This window comes from Callospermophilus lateralis, chromosome 3, assembly GCF_048772815.1.
Source record: "Callospermophilus lateralis isolate mCalLat2 chromosome 3, mCalLat2.hap1, whole genome shotgun sequence".
NCBI classification, from domain to species: Eukaryota; Metazoa; Chordata; class Mammalia; order Rodentia; family Sciuridae; genus Callospermophilus; species Callospermophilus lateralis.
The window spans coordinates 74,125,903-74,146,675 of record NC_135307.1 but is presented as its reverse complement, the minus strand read 5'-3'; the positions used below and the strand labels follow the sequence as shown (position 1 = coordinate 74,146,675).

The 20,773-nt window shown below is 41.3% G+C and overlaps 1 protein-coding gene across 2 annotated transcripts in view; it reads left to right on the top strand.

Annotated features, from left to right (window-relative positions):
- Positions 1–4,477: 4,477 nt before the first annotated feature.
- Positions 4,478–20,773, top strand: part of Peli2 (pellino E3 ubiquitin protein ligase family member 2) — a 174,884-nt gene continuing 158,588 nt past the window's right edge. Inside the window, exon 1 of one of the 2 annotated variants that reach the window (XM_076850452.2) lies at positions 4,478–4,626. Coding sequence is in view for 1 of the 2 variants with exons in the window: in XM_076850451.2 (XP_076706566.1) it covers positions 5,217–5,293 (77 nt within the window). In the remaining variant the exon portion in view is untranslated. Of the gene's footprint in view, positions 4,627–4,960; positions 5,294–20,773 lie in introns of those variants that run through there. The other variant, XM_076850451.2, reaches the window with a different exon arrangement.

The following is a 20,773-nucleotide window of genomic DNA, read 5'->3' as shown; positions in this document are numbered from 1 at the left end:
AAAGCAATAACAGGCAAGTGAAACTCTATCAAACTAAAAAACTTCTGGGAGAAAATTTTTGCAATCTATATATCTGGAAGGGGTTAATTTCCAAAATATATAAGAAACCTCTACAATTCAATAGAAACAAACTCCACCAAAACCCCTACCAAAAAAACTGATTGAAAAATAGGCAAAGGACTTAATATTTCTTTGAGGAAGACATATAGAAAATAGATCAAAAGATGCTCAATATCCTTAATCATCAGGGAAATACATACGAAAACACAGTGAGGTGAAGCCTGGCACGGGCGGCTTGGGAGGATGAATCAGGCAGATGGCAGGTTTGGGACCAGCCTCAGAAACTTAGTGAGACCCTGTCTCAAAAAAAGAAAAAAAAGAAAGGAAAAAAAAAAGAGTCTGGGGGATGTAGGTTAGTGGTAAATTGCTCTTGGGTTAAGTCTCCAGTATCTCCAGTATTACTGCCCCCCACCAAAAATCCACAATGAGATATCACCTCAAATCTGTTCAGATGGCCTTATAAAATAAAACATAACAGATAATAAATTTTGTTGAGGACATGGAAAATTTGGAACCCTTGTACACTGCTTGTAAAAATGTAAAAGGTGTATCTGCTATGGAAAACAGTACGGAGGTTCCTCAAAAAATTAAAAATGTAACTGCCATGTGAGCCAGAATCCTCACTTTTGAGTTTTTATCCAAAAATAATTGAAATCAAGATCTCAAGGAGATATGTGTACTCCCATATTCATTGCAGCATTATTTTCAAAAGCCACTCTAAATGTACATCAAAGATGAATAGATAAAGAAAATGTGGTATATACATACTATGGAATACTATTCAGCCATGAGAAGGAGGAAATCCTTTCATATGCTTCAACATGAACGTGGAGGCCATTGTGCTCAGTAAAATAACCTAGCCCCAGAAGGACAAATACTGTGTGATTCACTTATACGGGGTATTTAAAATAATCAAACTCATCAAAGTAGAAAGTAGAATAGTGGTTGCCAGGGGCTAGAGGGAGAAAAGGAGAGTTGCTGTTCAAAGGGTATAAAGATTCAGTCATGCAAGATGAAAAAATTCTAGAATCTGCCACAGACTATGGTGTTGATAATTAACAAAACTGTAGTGTACACTTAAAAATCTATTAAGAGGGTAGGTCTCAGATTCTGTATTTTCTTTACCACAATAAAAATAGTGAATGCCCTGCATAATAATAATCACAGAAATGCAAATAAAAATTATCACCTGTCAAATTAGTAAGAATTTTAAAATGCTGGTGAGAGTTCCCTTAGGCAGGTTCTCATTTAGTGCTAGTTACAGGATAAATTGGCAGGCACAACCGTTTTGAAAAACACTTTGGAAGTACACATCAAAAGGTCTTAAAAATGTTTATACCCTTTGATGTAAAAATTTTACTTGTAGAAATCTGCTTTTAAGAAATAACAGCAAATATAAATACGTTTATTATTTATAATAGCAAAATTTAAAACTCCTCCAAATGTCCCATAAAAGGAGCATGGTTAATAAATGTTGATAATTACTATTTTAAAGGTTTATGAGGTTTTAGTGACAACAGAAAACTTTTTACAGCATAACACTAAGTGGAAAAAGCTAGGATAACAAACTTCATAAGAGATATTTACACAGAGTATTATCACCACATTGTCAAAGAAAGAGAAAAAGATGTACAAAATACACAGAAATGAAAAAAAGGGGGGGTTATTTCTGAGTAAGGAGGTTATGGATGGTTTAAGACAAGGGTTTTAAAAAAATCCTTTTCCCATGTTTCCCAAACTTTTGACAAAGAACTTACATTACTCTTTCAATCAGGAAACAAAAAGATGGAAAAATCTTTTTGTTTCCTGATTGAAAGAGTAATATAAGGTTTTATCCACAGAAAAATATATTATATCCTGATCAAATCTATATTTTTCAAACTGTATTTACTCTTTACTCTTTGCAAACATAAATATAGGAGATAAAATGTACAGTGACCAAAAATTAAACTCTTCATGCTAGAAATACTTGGAGGTATTTTACTGATTTTACTTAAGGTTTGGTTAAAATAAACAAACTTTTCCACTAAATCTTTTAATTCTAAAGCAAAAGAGGAGGCATATCAGGAGAGAAAGCAAGAGAGAGCATTACATTGTCTGTATAGTAAACATATGGCTTCTGGTAGCCCAAGGAAATATCATTGGGTTCCCACTGTGGGATACCGTGTGCATCCTCTTCAGGAGAGTGGTCTGCAGGGACATTAATGGCATGACCAACAGGAAGAGTAGGGAAGGGTCTGTCCTGGCAGCAAGGACAGCCAAACCCACCATGGCTTTCAGTGGATTGGCAGATGGCACAGCCAGATTGTCCCACCAGCCTGGAGCTACTAACTAAAACAATTACATTCAAGAGAGGATAAATTCATGCTACAATCAGATTCCTAATATTAGCTGGGATGGTGGGGGTCATGTTTCAATTGGTTTGGGTTGTGAGCAGATAATGAATAAGGGATGGGCCAAGAGAGGTGCAAGCTGGCTTCTTTAGGGACATAAGCCATCAATTCTGAGAAAATCAAGTTTACTGCCATGGCCCCAGTCCTCCTATTTGATGCCACTTGAGAAGTGTTCTTTTACTTTTACTCATATGTTTCCTTGAAATCAGAGAAAGTCAATTTGGAGATTTTGGGTACAACTTAGAAACTTGACATGGTTTTGGTGGGCCTATGAGATATTTAAAGGTGTGTGTACTGTGGTTGGTGGGGGAAGCTTAAATGTGTTGCTGGCAGTTTAAAATTGAGAAATTTTGACATAATCAGGATTTGGGGTTTTTAAACAAGATTAAATCTATCAAGGGTAAGCTGTCATTGTCACAGACCACCAGTATACCACAGTCTTCACTCAGTTCATTATCTCATTTGGATTTTCATGCATGGAGTCTGTATGTATTCCTAAACCCTGATCAATAGGCTTGCTCTTACCAGTAGGAAGCTTTCAGCATAAAGAGAGACATGACAGAGCAGATCTACTCATAAGCTCTGAGCTGCCTCCTATAAAAAGCTTCCATTGAGAGAAAAATTCATTCAAAGCAACACTACCTGTAAGTAACTCTGATAAAGACAAACCTGATGGAGCACTATAAAAATGCTCAAAGACTCTCTGGGGGATAAGAAAGATGCCCCTCTGGAAGTCATGGGTGCCCTATGCAGGTAGTTAGAATGGACAGGGCTTTCGAGGAAGACTGGGACAGACGGTGGGATGCTCACAGTTTAGTATTTGGAACTTAGTAGGAGGTTAATAAATATTTGTTTCCATCTTCCTAACAGCAGATGCAGAGCACAGCAAGGAAGAAATGGAGCCAGAACAGTGTAATGCAATGCACAAAAGCACAGCATGCCAAGAGAGAACGAGGTAATTGTAGCCTAGAGATCAGTAGATGCACTAGAATAGACCTTTAGTAGTTAGGATGACAGCTCCAGGTACCGTGGGGACTGCAAAACTGCAGCATGATTCTGACAGATCTTTGATAGTTATACATCTACATGGTAAGTTGGAGCATAGGATAGATGAAAACAAGCAGAAACCAAGCAGAAATTTAGGTAGAAATCACACCAACACTGGTGTGAGGAGAAAGAACTCAACCCTTCAGTGAATGATGGTTTGTTAAAATCATAACAAACTCTTTATAACATAAAAATATAAAAAGTATGTAAAACATGCAGTATAGCCATTTTCAGTTTAGGTACAGGATTCCAGTAATTAGTGGAAATAAGTTAACTGTTTAATAAAATTTATTTTTGGCTTATTGATGGTGCAGCTTGTGTCACTTTGGAATGATTTATTGCTAAAGCCTCAATTTAAAAAAATCAGTTACTAACTGAAATAAAACTATCAAAAGCTTCATTGTTACTACAGTGATAACCTGTCAGAGAATGTTACAGGAAGGGTGTTGAACAGCAGAATGGAAGGTTACAGATGCAATTATTTCTTCTCTAGGTCATAGCCAATCAGTCGCTGTTTACACACAGGGTAGCTTCTGCACTATTTATTTCTTTAAATATTTAACAGTTTTGAGAGGCAGCGACTGACAATAGTCTATAGAGTCTCTAGCATGTTATGAGTGTTTAATAAATGTTAAAATATTTAATAAAATTCCGTATGATGAAAAACAGCAGTCAGTAAAACTGTTATAGCCTACAATATTTTAATGCCATAGTAGTAACTATTTAAAAATATAAAAAGCAAACAGTGCATTGACTAAACCATAATAAAAAGGAATATTTATAGTCACCAAAAAAAAAAAAATCCACTTAGGTAATTTCCTCCTAAATTCCTTAGGGAATCGTAGGAAAGTGCATAGAAAATAGATTAAAAAAAAAAAAAAACTTCTTTGGAAAGGAGGTGCGTGTGTGCGACACTTCCAGATGTAAGCCGGGTCGCAGTGACACGCAGAAAGCCAATGCTCTGACACAGCAAGGAAGTTCTTTATTTCCGTCTAATCCTGGGAAAACGTCCGCTAGGCTTGGGAATCCTGACTACACGCTTCCCGCATCTCCTGCGCAGCCCCCAGCCGCTGAAGTCCCCGGCGGCGAGGGCTGAGGACCCCGCTCGCCAACTTTAGAGAAGGAAGTAAGGAGAAAAACAGAGCTGCTCCTTTAAGAACTCCCCTTCCCTTTTACTCTATGTTTACATAACACGGGGCCAGTCCAGGGCCGCCCGTGGGGGCGGGGAGGGGGCGCGGGCGGCCCCACGCGCTGGGGGCGGGGTCGGAGGGCGGGGGGCGGTGGCGCTCTCGAGGGCGGGGCCCCCCACCTGCCCGCGCCGGCGGGGCGGCTCCGCGCTCTGGCCCCCGCCCACCCCGCCTCTCGCGCTCGCTCCCTCCCTCCCTCCCTCCCGCGGGGCTTCGGCGGCGGCGGCGGCGGCTGCAGTGGCGGCGACGCTCGGCGCTCGGCGCTCGGCGCGGGCAGGTCCCCCTGCTGCCCGGTCCCATTTGTTGCCGGCTCTGGCTCGGGGCGGCCGCGGCGCGCGGAGCTCCGGGGAGCCAGGCGGGCAAACGCGCAGCCACGACGGAGCAGCAGCGGGACTGGCCGCCCCGCGCCCCCTTGGCCGCGGTGCCCTTCCCCGGCGCGCTCACCCCCTTCTCGGGATGGGATTGTAGCGGCGGCGCGGACTCGGCGGGGATCGCGGCGGAGGCGGCGGCGGCGGCCGAGCGGGGCTCCATGTTTTCCCCGGGCCAGGAGGAGCCCAGCGCCCCCAATAAGGAGCCGGTGAAATACGGGGAGCTGGTGGTACTGGGGTGAGTCCGGGCAGAGGGCGGGCGGCGAGCGTCCCCGAGTGGGCCCGCGGGGTGGCTCGGGCGCTCTCTGGGGACCGCTGAGGCGGCGGGAGCGGCTCGCCAGAGGCCGGGATGCTCCGGTCCGGGCGCGCGGGACGCTGCGGCGGGCGCCGGGATGTGCGGCGCGCGCGGAAGCGACTCGGGCGACCCCGCGGGGCACTGCGTGGCCCTCCCGGACCCAGTCCTCGGCGGGTCCGCGTGGGCCAGGGCTTGACTTCTCGCGTGTGGCTGCCCTCTCGGGGGCCGGGGAGGGTGAACAGGAGCTCGGGCACCTCGTGGGGTCGCTTTCCGAAGCTGGGGAGCCAGCCGCCGCTGCCCCTGGGGGTTCTTAGTCTCCCGAGGACCCTTGGCCCGGAGCACCCGTCTTCGGAACCCCGAGTGCGGGCTGTGGGCTCGCGCCGCCGCGGACAGTGGGGCTGCGTTTTGCATATTGTTATGGTGACCGCCGCGGGCGGTGAACTGTCTGTGACCCAGGCTGGCAGGCTAGCCCTGGCTTCTCAGAGCAGGGAGGGGACGAGCAGGGACGCTGCCCTGAGGGGCCTGGACACCGGGCGCGGGACCGCATTCCTCCAGCCCCCAGCCCGGGGCCTCGGCCTCGTGGATGCCCTCCTGGCGGCTGGGCAGCGGCAGGGAGCGAGCCTGCCGCCTCTGCTCCCTCTCCGCTGGTGAAAACCACATTTTGAAGATAGTAATTATCTACAATCGTTAAACGGCAGCAATTAGAGACTTCATCTACTTCCTGATTTTCCTTGTGACATTTCTATTGTTTACCCTTAATAAACCAGGAGAGAGGCTTCGCGGGATTAAAGCAGGATAAAGTGGGCAGTGAAAGGGGAGTGGAAGGGGGAGGAGAAAAGTGAAGGAAACTCGGGAGAAGGAGCAGCTTGGCTTTAGTGTTGGAGGAGAAAGGATTATTTTTCCCTTTGGATGTGCCGCTCCTGGGAACCCGCGCTTTTGTCTTCCTCTGTTGAAAGACTTGTATTCAGAGCACCGTGAGTGCTGATAGGTGGGTTTAGCACACATGTGAGAAGTCCTAGCTATGGAAAGACTTATGGGACTTGGAGAAACGTGTCTTGATAACTTGAAGTAAATGCCAACTTAAAGATAATATTAAAGAGAAGCTCCCAGAGACAGCTGCCTACTCTTCCTCACTTTGTTGCTAGAGTAGTAAATGGGATAGTGCTGGAAATCCCATTACTGGTCTTGAAACTGTCTGCAGCTAAGCGTTTTTCACACCTGCATAGTAATTGCACTTAAAAAGACAGATATTAGGGTTCTCTAGACAGAAGGAGGAGTGACAGAGAAAAAGCCACAGTTTGGTCTGTCTTATGTAACTTCAATCCAACCTAATTTTGTGAAGTTTTGATTTCTTTGTGTTGCTGGCTTCAAAGTATGTTTAACACTGTGAACTTGACACGGAAGATTAACTTATGCCAGAACTTTATTTAATTATTTCCTTTTGAGGCAATCATTGTTGAGATGTTTCAGAACAGCAGTGAGTGGGCCTGGAGGAGATTTTGTGTTCATAGTTGGAAGTGAAGGGCATTCCAAAGCCAGCAAAAGGATTTATATTCTGGATTGTCCTGGTGTCATGGGCTTATTCCAAAGTAGGCTATGTAAATCCATTGCTAGTTGTATATGAACTGCCTTTTATTAATGCTTTCCAGGAGACATTAAGTCTGACATTGCTGCTGCTTACCTGACAGTTGGGGTCAGACAGGCAGAAGTTATTTGTGCACCTATTTGTGCCAGCTCTGTTTAGGCATTGAGGATCCAGCAGTGAACCAGGAACTTTCAGTTTAGTGTGGAGTGTCAGGCATAAACAGGACAAAAAAAAAGTGAATAAATTAATAAATGACAACTTCAGGTGTTGCCAAATTCTCAACAGAAAATTGGTTAAAGAGTGACTGCTGGATTTTGCTTTCTTCAGGTAAGTCAGGGAAGGTCTTTCTGAGAAAGTAAAGTATGAGTAGAAGATGCTAGTTGTTTTTTATATAACTTGAATTGTCTTTGTTTGAGAGTAGGTTTCTGACTCTAGCAATATTAAACTTTACAGAAAAGGTAAAATAGTGAATAAGTGGGTATTTTAAAGAGGCCCTTATTGAATTATATCCTAATCTCAGGACTTGAGACAGTGTCTTCCCTTTTAAAACAACAATAACATTCAAAGAACAATCACTATCACCATTGCATGTCTGATTTTCTAGGAGATATATATATATATATGTGTGTGTGTGTGTGTGTGTGTGTGTGTGTGTGTGTGTAAATAATCTATTAGATTTTCTTGCTTGTTATTTTTGAGGTTAAAAATGCTTAGTGTTTTTTATTGATGGAATTCTTTGCTTATACAGTATATTGTTTTTTGTTTGCATTTTCTAAAAGTTGTTGTGACTGTCCCTCTATGCTGTCTTCTGAATTTCATAGTAAAATCTTACCAGGAAATTCTAGAGGTCAGGCCAAAAGGTTGATAGATATCTGTATCTTTATACAGTATTCTGCATCTTTTTATTTGTTACAATATTAATCAATCCTATGTAGTTAGGATTTTATTGGGGTTATAACTTTTTGTCAGATTAGTGAAATTTAAATTTTTTCATAATTCCAGCCACATTTTTTTGTTGTGCCCACTAATTAATTGAATGTGCAGGAAAATGTCTACTCATTGGGTGTTTCTTGCTCTTAATTTTAAACTTGACTAACATTTTAAGGTTGGGGAAGTGGCTTAGGATTTGAGAGGCAGTTGAGTGGGGTGGGAACAGCAAACATTCACAGTTAGGGAACCTGATTCAAGTCCTGCATTCTTGTCATGTGGCTTTGTGATTTTGACTTACTTCCTCCCTGTTTTTTTTAGCAATAACAAAATATGATTGGATTAGGTTTTCATCAAAAACCCTTGGTCTGTACTCTGGAATTTTGTCATTGGCTCAAATGTAGAAAATGTATAGTTAAGTTACATTGTCCAAGTTGCTTGACATTTGTTGATTTTTATGTATTAAAGTGAGGGTACTAGAATTCGAATAGGCACACATCCTGCATCTGTAAAAGAAAGGCTAATGCTGTGTTTGTTTTTTATGAAGTAGACATACATAAAACAGGCTTAAAAAATTAATATTATACATATACTTGATTTCTTGGTGGTAGGTTATGCATGAGAACATTCAAATTGGGTAAAACTTGCTGTCTCAAATTTAAGAAAGGCAAAGATGGTTTGAAGTCAAGCTAAATAGATTGAAATTCTAGCATAAGGAGGAGATAATCTAATGGTAGAATTTAGGACTGGAACGGGCTTAAGAGGTGTTGGTATATATTCAGCCCTTTTATTATTCACAAACTGGGGATTTGGAAAGGAGATTTTTTTCGAGTTCCTACTTCTTCCTGGTTGAGCTGGGTCACTGTATATACTGTTTCCCAGTGCTGTCAGCCCCTCAAAGTACCCTTTTTAGATTCAATTTGAAGCATGCAGCTCTCTTGCTGACTAATGGCCCATCATGGTTTTTGGAAAAATAATGCTTAGTTCCCCTCACCTCATAGTTGAATGGATAATACATTTTGTAATACATTTTCATTAGATGCTTCTCAAAATGTATCTCAGCCAAGGGTTCCTAACTGAGGGTCCACAGATGGAATTCAAGGAATCTACACATGTGAACAGGAGAAAAACACATCTTTATTTTCATTGTATTTATTAATTCAGACATTGTATTCAGATGTATGTAGCATTTTGCTTTATTATCAGCATATGAAACAAAAAGGTCTACTGCTAGACTTGTCATTTAATGCCTCAACATAGAAGTACATGTATGATTTTTTACAATTTAAAACTACTTGGATAACTTAGTGTAACTGATTTCTTTGGTATTCTATTTTATACATTGAAAAAACCCATTTGTCTGAGCAGAGTTGAATAGGCTTCATCAGACTACCAAAGAGATCCTTGGCACAAAAAGAGCTTAAGATCCTTTACAAATGAAGTTTATAAATATTACTGATAAAATGAAGTTAAGTATCTTAGTGGAAATATTAAGCACTACTAAAGAGGAGAGATACCTGCCTTGTTTCCTTTGGATAGTGCAGTTGCCTGTTAAATAAAACAAAAAGGACTATTGCTTGAAGAAGTTATGTGTCTTTCTTTTTAAAAGGTGATCCCCAATTTTTATATGTTTTTCTGTTATTCCGTAGAGACTTTGCCTTGATTCTGCCTCCCTTTGGTGATAATAAGGAACCTTAAAATGTATCCTGACACTTCTTATTTTCTGATCCTCCACTCTAATTTGGGCACATAGACTTCAAACACTAGTATCTTTTATAGACTTAAAAGCCTTTGAACTGTTTTTTTTTTTTTTTAATAAAACAAAATCTTTGTTGTCACTTAGCATGAGGGGTGATCTGAAGAGTTCAGATCTGTTTGTGTGGACATAGTGTCTCATTCTGTAGGCTGTTAAGGGTTATGATGTTACTGACTTTGGTTGCTATATTTTTCTTTACTAACTTTAGCCTTGTTTGGAATATGTTGCTCTCTGTGTGACTTTGTGGCTTCTGGTCTGACTTTCTCAGATTTATTTGTTTCTTTAACACAACAACGCTGGAATTTTTATTAGAACTTTTCACTTTGGGTCATATTTCATCATGTGATCATTTGGGGATGCTTTTTATAAACAAATAAAAGCAGCTTGATTCAAGTTCTAGCAACTTGACCAGACATTTTACCTGAAAGATAAAACGCAGACATAGAAGACCAGAACAGAATAAAACATAGCAGTTGCTGTATTGGGGTGACACTGATGTTTTGGACTTGGAGCCATTGTTCTGTGACTGCTGTGCAGGGGTGGCAGTGTGGCCTCCCTGAAAAGAGCATGTGAGGCTGTAGTTGGCTTTTGAATGAAGACAACAGCAACTGGTGGACCTCATTGCTATGGGAGAAAAATAACTGTGAGAAGGAATTTCTAACATCTTTGAGTTAATTAAAGGTTTCTCCTGGGGTGTGCAGTAATCTACTTTACAAAAAGAAAAGTGAAGGTTTGAATGATTCAGTTATTAGTTCTTACTGAGCTTATTGTCACCATCTTCTGGAAAATAAAATAATAAGAGCAGAAAGTGCTTCATATTTCTTAGCATTGCCTAAACCAGCTGTTCTCAACCACTATCTCAGCCACCTCATGATCAGTCTTGAGGTATGTAGCCAGTAATTTATGACATGTAATAAAGTATGGATCTTTCAAATGATTCAGGGATGTTTTAGTAATGGCATTTTTACCTACATGCATTCTGATCTTTCCTCAAGTGGGAGAGAAGGGGTGGAGTCACAGTAGGCAAGCCAGAAATTTATTCATTCAGCATATATTCACTGGGTATCTTCTAGGTTCGGGGAATACAGCTGGGACAAGGCAGACGGATTCACTGCTCTGGTGAATTGCTAGATGTTCTTGTCATAACTCTTAAGTGAGCAACTGCTGATGTATAGTGTGTATGTATTATCCAAATATTCAGTACATATAAATGTTTGTCAGGTTTGGCATTAAGGGATACACAGACAGGCATGGTTACAGCCACTGTGGAATTTACAGCCTAGTTGGGGAGAGTGAAAGGCTGTGATCCTGGTATGTCAGTAGGCTCACATAACCTCTGCCTGAATGCAGAGGGGGTGGCCCACATGAAGTTTCATGGGCAAGAGAGCTCTAGAAAGAGTATGCTAAGACCTATGGGCAAGCTGCTGCATGTAGCTCCTTTAAAAAGCAGGGAGGAGCCCTGAATGGCTAGAAAAGTGTTATTGAATAAAATAATGGGAAAGATGAGATGGAGGTAGGTGAGGAGGGGCTTATAAACTATTGGAAGGGTTTTGAACTTCATTCTAAGGGTGTGGGAGACTATCACAAGGTTTTCAGAAGTGAGAGGGGTGCAGGCAAAGCCTTCAACCAAGAGAACACAGTGGAGATGGAGGGAGGAACTGGGGCTAGAGCCCACCAAGGCAAAGAATGGAGTGTGAGCCAGAGGCGGCTATCTGGCTTCCAGGTCCTACTGCCTGTTCCTCTTGAGACTGAGTTGCCTCTCTTGTCCCTTGTTTTGTGTGGTTTACCAGAGAGTGCTGGCTGGGGATCAGTCCTGTTCTCTGATCCTGATGCTGGGTTACAGGCACCGTCCCTGCCTGCCTTCATTTATCTCACCTTTATTGGGAGAGATGGCAAGCAAGCAGGTAGATAGAAAGTGGAATTTCAGAGAGTGCTGTGAAGAAAATACAGCAAGATAGGGAGAAGGAAAGCTGATGGGAAGGGCTGAGGGGACTAGCAGGGTAAAGTGGTAGTGATAAGGTTGCGGTGCTTTTAAATAGAATAATCAGGAAAAGCTTTCCTAAAGAAATAATCCTATGTCTTTTGGGAGTCCCCGTTTTTTTCAGTGTTCATTTACACTTTTTTTTTTTCTGGTTCAGCCACTTAGAGGGGGTTCTGCTCTTACAGCCAAAAGATACTGAATATTCCATTAGTTAAGAAGCAAAATGTATAATCTGTCTACAAAGGGAATATAGAAGAACAAACAGTTGTAAGGACACATACTTACTGTTCCTCCACATAGACATGGTTCAGTGCATAGTGCCACTTGCCACCAGCCCAGAGTGATAGTTACATTCTACCAGAGTTCATTGAAACTGTCTTCCCTTGGAGTTTGCTCTTGGGGTCAGGGATGCCTGCCTGACTCCACCCTCTGTGGATTGTGGGCACACCTTTCTGGCACACAGTGAGCATTCATGGATGTCTTTAGGAAATGGATTTTTAGGGACACACCCCAGCCCCCTGCTTGACACAGGTGACACCAGGTTTAATAGATGTTTCTTAATTTGGAAGGAACACTGCTTCTGTAGTACAGTTGCACTTCTATGAACAATCCTGCCAGCCTATAGGGCTCACGTTAAAGATTCCCCAAGATACTAAGCTACTTTACTGACATCATCTATTCCAATTTCAACTTCTGTTTGTTTTTCTTTTCATGAGTTACCTAACAGTCATTTTGTCACCTGCAGAAAGTTCTGCCTTGAAGGGAAGTGGGCCATCTGTTCTAATTCCACCAGCTGCTGTGAACTGCATTGCAGTGCCATGGTGGCATTGAAAGGCTGTGGCCATTAATGCCTGTTAATGATGGCTGGAGATACTGTGGCATACAAGACTCTTAGATGATAAACCTAATAAATATGCATCGGGTATTTTCAGCAGTGGGTTTAAGTCTCGATTGAGGTTTTCTTTGCAGCCATCCACATAATGCTTCTCACTCTCAAACACTTAACTCTGCTTATTCCCTGCTTTTCTGCTCATGCAGAATCTGTTTTTAGGATAAGAAATCATTATTTCAAGCTTTATACTTCCATTCTAATTAGTACCAGTTTAACAGAATCCAACCACAGCAGGCGGTTGTATGTTTAGTTTCTAGACTATTGGTAGGAAACGGGGTTTACTATTGCCAAGTGCTTCTGAGGAGCCTGGGCGGCTCTTCCTCCCTCCTCATTTGTACCTGCTTCTCCCGCTTCCTGCTCCTCATTTGTAGAACACTCTCATTGTAATGAGAACTTGTGATAGGTGTGCAATTAAATTTTCCTGAGGCACTTGATTGATTACTTTGAGTAAAGGTCATTTCTGTACAAGGACCATAGACACAAAGGAATATGTGCTTTCACACCAGATCCCAGAAAATTATGCAGACTAGGTCCTTATACTTCTCAAGATAGTTTTTCACACATTCAAACTATTTTCACTTGGTAAGCATTCAGTTGTTTGACCCTTCAAGCCATCTGTGAAAGAACTGTAATAAAGACTGAGTTACTAAGGTGAAGATTACCCAGTTTTTCTATTTGGTGTTGTAGATGGTTGGAGATCATATAGGCAATTCAGGTTTTTTACTTCATCTCATGTTTTTCCCAGCCAGTGAGAGTTCCTCCTATCCCTGTGTATGCGTTCCAGACCTCCCATCAGAAGAATCCTCTCTTTGAAACAGGTCTGGTTCTGCAATTGCATTGATCCCTCCACTTGGTACAAGTGATGCTGTGTAGCTTCTGGGTGTTGCCTTAAGGGATGTTGTAGCCTGTCTTTGCCCTCCGTATCCATAATAAAATACAACTTGCTGGGGGCTTCAACAACAGAAACTTATTTTCTCACAGTTCTGGAGGGTGCATTTCAAGATTAAGGTGTCAGCAGGCACCTGAGACCTCTGCCCTTGGCTCACAGATGACCACTTTCTCACTGTCCTTACATGGCCTTTTCACTGTGCATGCATATCTGGTGCCTCTTTTCTTATAACACTAGTCATACTGGATTAGGACCTTCCAGTGTTACCTCATTTTAACTTTGGTTTTCTGAGAGTTAATACTTCATAAGAATTTTAAGGGGTTACAGTTCATACCAAAATGTTCTGTTAGAGGGCAGCGACAGCTGACTTATCACAAAAGTCTGACTACCTTGCTGAAGGTAGTTGCTCTGGCAGATGAGAGATTATAAAAGGGGAGGAGAAGTTCTTCCATCCCACAGCCATTCCAGCCATCTCAGCTGAGGCAGCAGACCTGTGATTGAAACCATCATGGGTCCTTTGGCCCATCATGCTGCGAACCCATATCATACAGAACAAAGATGAGCTCTTTCCACCAACCTCTACCCAAATGAAAGCAGATAAGCAGCAGTTGTTTAAAAACACTTGTTTACAGGGGATTTGTTATATTGTAGTAGACAAAGCACCAGAATACTATGTATGCAAATGGTTCTGTGGTCAGATTTGACAACTCTAACATGAAATAAATTCACTCATTTCTTATTGAATTTTTTTGCTTCTTTCAGATTATTAATTACTTTAATGTGCACATTTTCAGCCTTTTGGATGAGTTATTCCAAACATGTACTGTGTGGTTTGAAAGTCTTGGCTGACAAAAGCATTTGTGGGGTGATTTTATCACATGCAAGTCACCTGCAGGTTTCCGTGCATTCCTCCTCCGTAATCAGTACAGTCTCCCACAATTCACTGAGCAGTTGAATAGCCCAGCTGAGCCGAGAACCATGATTCTGGGAGACTCCCACATAAGCAGCTTTCACCCAGGACAGCTAAGTGCATGACACAGATTTTCAGGCTATTAAAGGTCACCTGACATGAAATAATAGAACTAGCAGAGATTTGAGTAGGGGAAGTAATATATATCAGCATTCTGCAGGTATAGGGTGCCAAGTAAACCAAAGAATGTTTTAATACTGCAGTCAGGTGGTTAAATGACAGGATGAAAAGCTCATTTATATTGGTTGTACCTGTCTGTGACTGCAGGCAGTAAGAATGTAGGATGGCTCCTGAAGTACTTCACATGTCTCATGCTTGAAATGGAGAACAGTTTTGTGTCAGTTAAGAAATAAGCAAAGGCAGAAGATTGTTCTGGTGCTCCCAGTTTTGGGTGGGCCAGTATACTCTGTTCACAGAAGAGGCCAGGTGTCCTAGCAATGCTGCTGCCAGCCATCTGCACAGCACCATGGGTGGAAGGACCTGCAGGCATGGGAGCCACCACCTCCTTCCAAACTGGACATGTCACCATAGAAAGAAAAGGGACTCCTGTTGTAGTTAGCTGATGAGACAAATGTAACTTCTAAACCTTTCCAGTGGGGGAATTTTTCATTTTTAATCAGAGTGAGAAATGAAAAATCCAGACTTTGCCTTTAAAATCGATCAACTATGTGTTAAACTTCCAGGGATGGAGTTGTAACTCAGTGTAGGGCACTTGCCTCACAAGTGTGAGGCACTGAGTTCCGTCTTGGCACCACATGAAAACAAATAAAGGCACCAAGTCCATATACAACTAAAAAAATAAAAATAAAAAATTAAAAAAATGATAAATTAAACTTCCAAATCACATATTTTGAAAGTTTAAAGCTTTCATAATCTTTTAGATTTTAAAACAACTATGGTAAGACTTTTGGGACTATATATAAAATTTCATCTGTTGTGAATGGGTATGTCTAATTAAAAATGGAATCCACTGTACATCCAGAAATTGAGCAGTCTAAACATGTTCACCAAACGTGAGCCACTCGGTTTGTGCTAGGTGATGCTGTTGCTGCTTCATAATGATGATTAGGGGACCAGGGGTGCCAGAACTCACATGTCATATGAGGAAATGTGGAGCAATAAATTGTGGCTGGAACAGAGGAAGGATGGTTGGAGGGAACCGATATTCTGGGAGCATTGTGTGCCAGGTTGTGTTAGGTGTTTTATGTTGTTGTTCCATGAACTGTTTTTTGTTTTGTGGGCAGTGAGGCTCAAGCTTAGTGACTTGTCCAAGTTCATTCCACTTGTGGGTGGCAGAGCCTGGTTGAAAGGTAGTCTATGTGACTCTGAAGCTGATTCCTTCTACCAGGTGAAGGTGGGAGGCATGTATATTGCTGGGAGATTGGAAAGGATTTCCCGGGGCAGCAGGCTTTGAGCAGAATTTTGAAGGGTGACCTGGATTTTTATAAAACAGTAGTTATGAAGGCAAAGGGCTTTTGGAACATGAGGAATTTTGCTGGAGGTTGAAATTGGGAAGGAGATGAAGTTGGAAACTTAGGTTGGAGTAGGATCAGGGTGTCAGCAAATTTTGTACTCTTTGTGCAGATCATCATTTTGGTCTAGGGCAGGTTCTTTGCTCTGTTGCAGGTCTCCACTGCCTTCGTTCTCTATTGCTGAGCTGTTATAGCAGTAGTGTGGGACATGTGGGCCTGCTGTCTCACCCCCAGACCAGCCCTCTGATGATATACCGGAGAAGATTTCTCGTTTTTGCCATTTGCTTGCCCTGGCCGTGTACTCTGCTCAACCTTTGCCTTATCTTGTGGTGTGCCACTCCTTTTGAATTGAAGTGAAGCTTCCTGAGTTTAAAATCGTCATTAGAGAGGAAGTTTTAGGATCTGAGCTTTTTAATTTATTTTCCTACTGAAATGAGGGAATTCCAGTTAGAGTTGCTCCTTAGTGGCCTGATTCTGCTTCCTCTTGGAGGTGCCTAGAGGGCTGGCTCACACAGGTCATGATGATGGCATCTGTCCTTCCTTGAGAGCTTTCTCTCAGCCAGGTCCTGTGCAGAGTGTTGACTTCTCTGTACTATAAGGGAAGTGGATGCCATCACTTACCACTCCAAGTTAGGAAACTGAGTCGTGGTGCCTGAGAAACCTGTCCAGATCCCTGGACTGACATATGACTAAGCTCTGATTTGAACTTAGGCCTTTCCGACTCCAACACAGTGGTTCTTAGATCCTGCCTTTACTGTATAGGTTCAGGAACAGTTTTGCACTATTTTAATTACCTTTTTTTTTTTTTTTTAGCCAAATACTTGCATCCTGGGTATTCTCATTAAACACATGACACAAAGTTTCCCACCTTTAATGAAGTTACTGGCAAGGTTACAAAAAAGTTTTTTTCTTATATTCACAGCCTAGATTAACTTTTTGGGAAAAAAGTTTGCTTTTTTTTATTGTGTTTTTGTATTGTATGTTTAAACATTATTAATGTATGATTTCCAGGAAATAAAAACTAATCCTCATAATATCTACCTTCTTATTTTTCTGAATGTTATTACAGTTGAATTAATACTTCAAGGAAGACCTGCCTTGGTCATGTAGAGGAATTCAAAGTTTATTCCCCTAGTTTCCAAGATGATTTATTGAGATATTCTTCCCCGACAGAACAGCTCTGTGATTGCACAGTATGGCATAGCCCTTGAAGTCTTGCCTTTGTCTTTGTTGGTGATGATAACTTAGGGATTTCAATTTGACCCATAGCTTGGAGAAAGAGCTGTGAGGGTTTTCCCTCTCCAGTAAAGCCTGGGATCTGCCTGGAGACTAATGCTACTACATGTGGAGTTTTCTCTTTCTGTCTTTTGATCTTCCTGTTAGTATTGATTAAGGGGAAAGAACTTCACAGCTTCTGTCTCCTTGCTCACAGTACTTTGTACAAGTTGTTCCAGTAGTGGCACTCATTCAGCTAATCTAAAAAGTACAGGCCAACAACAGTCCAGGAAAACTGTCTTTTATTTGCTTACACTGAGTGTTAACTTGGACCAGATGAGAACTTCAAGGCTTTCGTGAAACTCAGTTGATGTAGACCCTTCTGAAAACTGGCATAGCTTTATGTTTTACAGTTTTAACCTTCCTGTGATGGCAGTGAAATCTTTTCAGTGACATATGTTGGGAGCTGCATATGACCCAGGGTTTCTGAAAAACATTCTTAGCAAACAGGCATCCTAAGATATCAGATGGTGAAATACCAGAGGACAAATACAGCATCTTGATAATCAATATTAGATGTTATATGGGGAAAAAGCAGAGAACTGAAGCACTGCAGGGAAGTAATTCAATCAGCAGATTCTGATAATGTAATAAACTACCACAGGGTGAAACTTGAGTGGTTTACACACACCAGAATGCCCTTCAATTGAATTATTGTCTCATAATAGTTGTCTGCTCATGTACTACTATTTTAAATATTAAAAGACAATGCAAGTCACTTTTCCCCCTCAGATGAAAAAGAAGACACAAATCTTCATCATTTTAATAATTTATATGCCACCCCCGTGACCGTCCGAGCTCATGTTTTGGATTTATTAGTTGGAAATCCTGTTTGGGAGAGCAGAGCATGCAGACTCTGTATTGTGTTATTTGTAAAGCTGCTCCTTCATTGTGCAGGTGCCCTGGAGAGTTGCTTCTCTCTTGGTGAGGAGGACTGAGTGGAGGGCCCTTTCCTCACTGGGTTTTCTGGCTCATGTATAGTTTGCAGCTAGGAGGCAGGCATAAAGAACCTTCTGGGGCAGTCATGGCTTGAGAGGCATACTAAAAGCCTGTGTAGCTGCCACAGGCTAGGTGCTCCATTATAGTCCTGGAGGAGGTGATGGAGGCAGGGAGGCTAAGACCTTGAGAGATTAGTGTGAGGATGCACATGACTAATGGATTTTGAAGTTCAGGAATTTGAGTCTGGATCTCAAATTCTAAAGTTCATGCATATTCTGCTTCTCAAAACTGTAGATACATCTTAAGCTTGTAAAAGGGCTTTCTAAGACTGGACACACTGCATTCTGAGGCCATGTCGTTATCAGTGATAACTTTTGAAAATTTATTTATTTATTTTAATTAGGTATATATAACAGCAGAGTGCATTTTGATTAATCATACACAAATACACGATGCAGCATCATACTCCATGCAGTCATACCTATACCTAGGGTAATGATGTCCGTCTCATTCTGCCATCTTTTCTGCTCCCATGTACCCTCCCCACCCTCTCTCCCTTTTGCAGTAATAACTTTTGATAATGACCAGAAAGGTATAATTCTTCAGGTCTGGCATTAAGTACAAGAGTTGTGATTTTAACTAGAAATGCTGGTGTAGTCTCCACTGGACCAGGATGAAGAGGGCTGCAGTATAGGCTGACAGCCCTGTGGAGCCGCACCTCCCCTTTTGATGGCTCTGCCTGTTTACATTTCCCTTTCTTCTCTTGCCTGAGGCCCAGGAAAGGGTCAGAGGATGCCTGCCCCTGTTTTTCCTGTTACCTCCACTCACATCCAATTCTGACAATAGAGCTCAGCTCCCTTGGGAGAAGAGCTTTCTGTAGCCCTTTAACTCAGTCTAAGTGAATCTTTCTCTGATCTAATTGGGTATTTTTATCCATTTGAACAGCATCATGATAATTACACAAATCACACCCTCTTCCATTGGGTTTGTAAAAATTTTTTATCCCAGTTTCTTCTAGGTTAAACTAGTTTCAGTTATATATCATGAATTCTTATAACTTTTAGATGTTAACATTAATTCTTAACACTAATTATATAGCGTTCCTTCACTGAAAAATTTGTAAATGAAATGTTTTTTAAAGGTAGAACATTTGCATTCAGGTAATATGGTATTAATTTAAAAAGCTGTATGCTGAAAGCATATATAAAGAATATTAAAAAAAATTTGGAAGAGGGAAGAAAAATCACCCATGATGCTAATATTCTTTTCTTTGTTTTCTCACACTTACCTCCATTTATGATCCATATATGTCATTATTTTTATATACTTCATGTTATACATGGTGTATGTGCTTATTTTTAAAGGATTAGCTAATTGACCTTCATTTTTAGGAGAATATGATTACTAAAAAAAAAAAAAAATTAAATAGCCAAATATATTTTTCTTGATCAAAGCGGGTATGTGTTAATTGGTTATTTAACACAAATTCTGCTCTTTTGGAGGGGCATCAGGATTTGCTCTGTGATTTTAAAGGTCTCTATCTGTTCTAACAATGTATGGAAGGAGGAGAAACAGATTGATCTCTGTCTTGCTTGAGGTCCCCAAGTAGAGCAGCCTGTATGTGAAGGGCATGGCTCCAGAAAATGTCTCCTAGGTGCTGAGAGGAAAGGACACTTTTGAGACAGTAAATTCTATACATGTGTTGTCCAGAATAACTTATTTCTTGTCCTTGGAGCTTTCCCCTGGACCTCTGTGATGTGTCTGTATAACCTTCCTCCTTCTCTTTTTTGCATCTTCTGTGCTTTTTGCACATATAGTTCCCTCTGCCTGCCTGCAGTTCAGTTCTTTCTTCTGCGTTTTCCTCACCTGGTTATGTAATTCAGGTGTCACCTCCAGCAAGCTGCCCTGGTTCTCCTCTGTTTTCCTCCATCCAGAACCAGGGATTTGTAGTGACATGCTGTGCCGTGGAAATGTCTCCTCCTTATTGGGCTCCTTCAGGGCAGGGCCTGGGGCTTGTTCAGTGGCTCTCCTTCTCAGCACTTGGTGTAGTACCTAGCATTGGATGGATGGAGAGAGGGATGAAAAGATGTTCTCCTGAAGAAGGAACATTCTACTGGGATGGTGTTTTCCCCTTTCCTTTGCTTCCTGCTCCATTTTAAAAGAATTCATTGTTAGTTCTAAAATAGGTATTTGGTTTATTTGTATTTCTTTAATAAACATTCTAAAGCATTCTGTTTTTGTCTTCCAAGGTAAGCTAGATTATCAATTTTTTCAGCACATAAACATAATGGGTGTTCATTTATGATTGGCTGACCCTGAAATGAGGTGGTAATGACTCTGAAATTTTTCCCTTTAAACTTTTTTTTTTTGAAATTTTTTGTAGTTATAGATGGACAGAATGGCCCTATTTTGTGTTTATTTTTATGTAGTGCCAAGGATTGAACCTAGTGTCTCTCACATGGTAGACAAGTGATCTGCCACTATGCTACAGTCCCAGCCTTTTTCTTTAAACTTTTAAGAAAGAGAAGGGTTAAAGCCGGTGAATACAGGATATGACTGGAAGCCGACAGTTATTTAAGCTTTTGACTTAAAATGGGCTTCCTTATTGTGTAGTATTAAAAATCTCTCCAGAAAAAATCAACAAACCCAGTCACATTTTGACAGTGATAAATCTTTATTTTTATTCAAAATTTGTTGCTCTGAAAAAAAAAGTTAGTTGCTGTGGTTTCTTATCTTT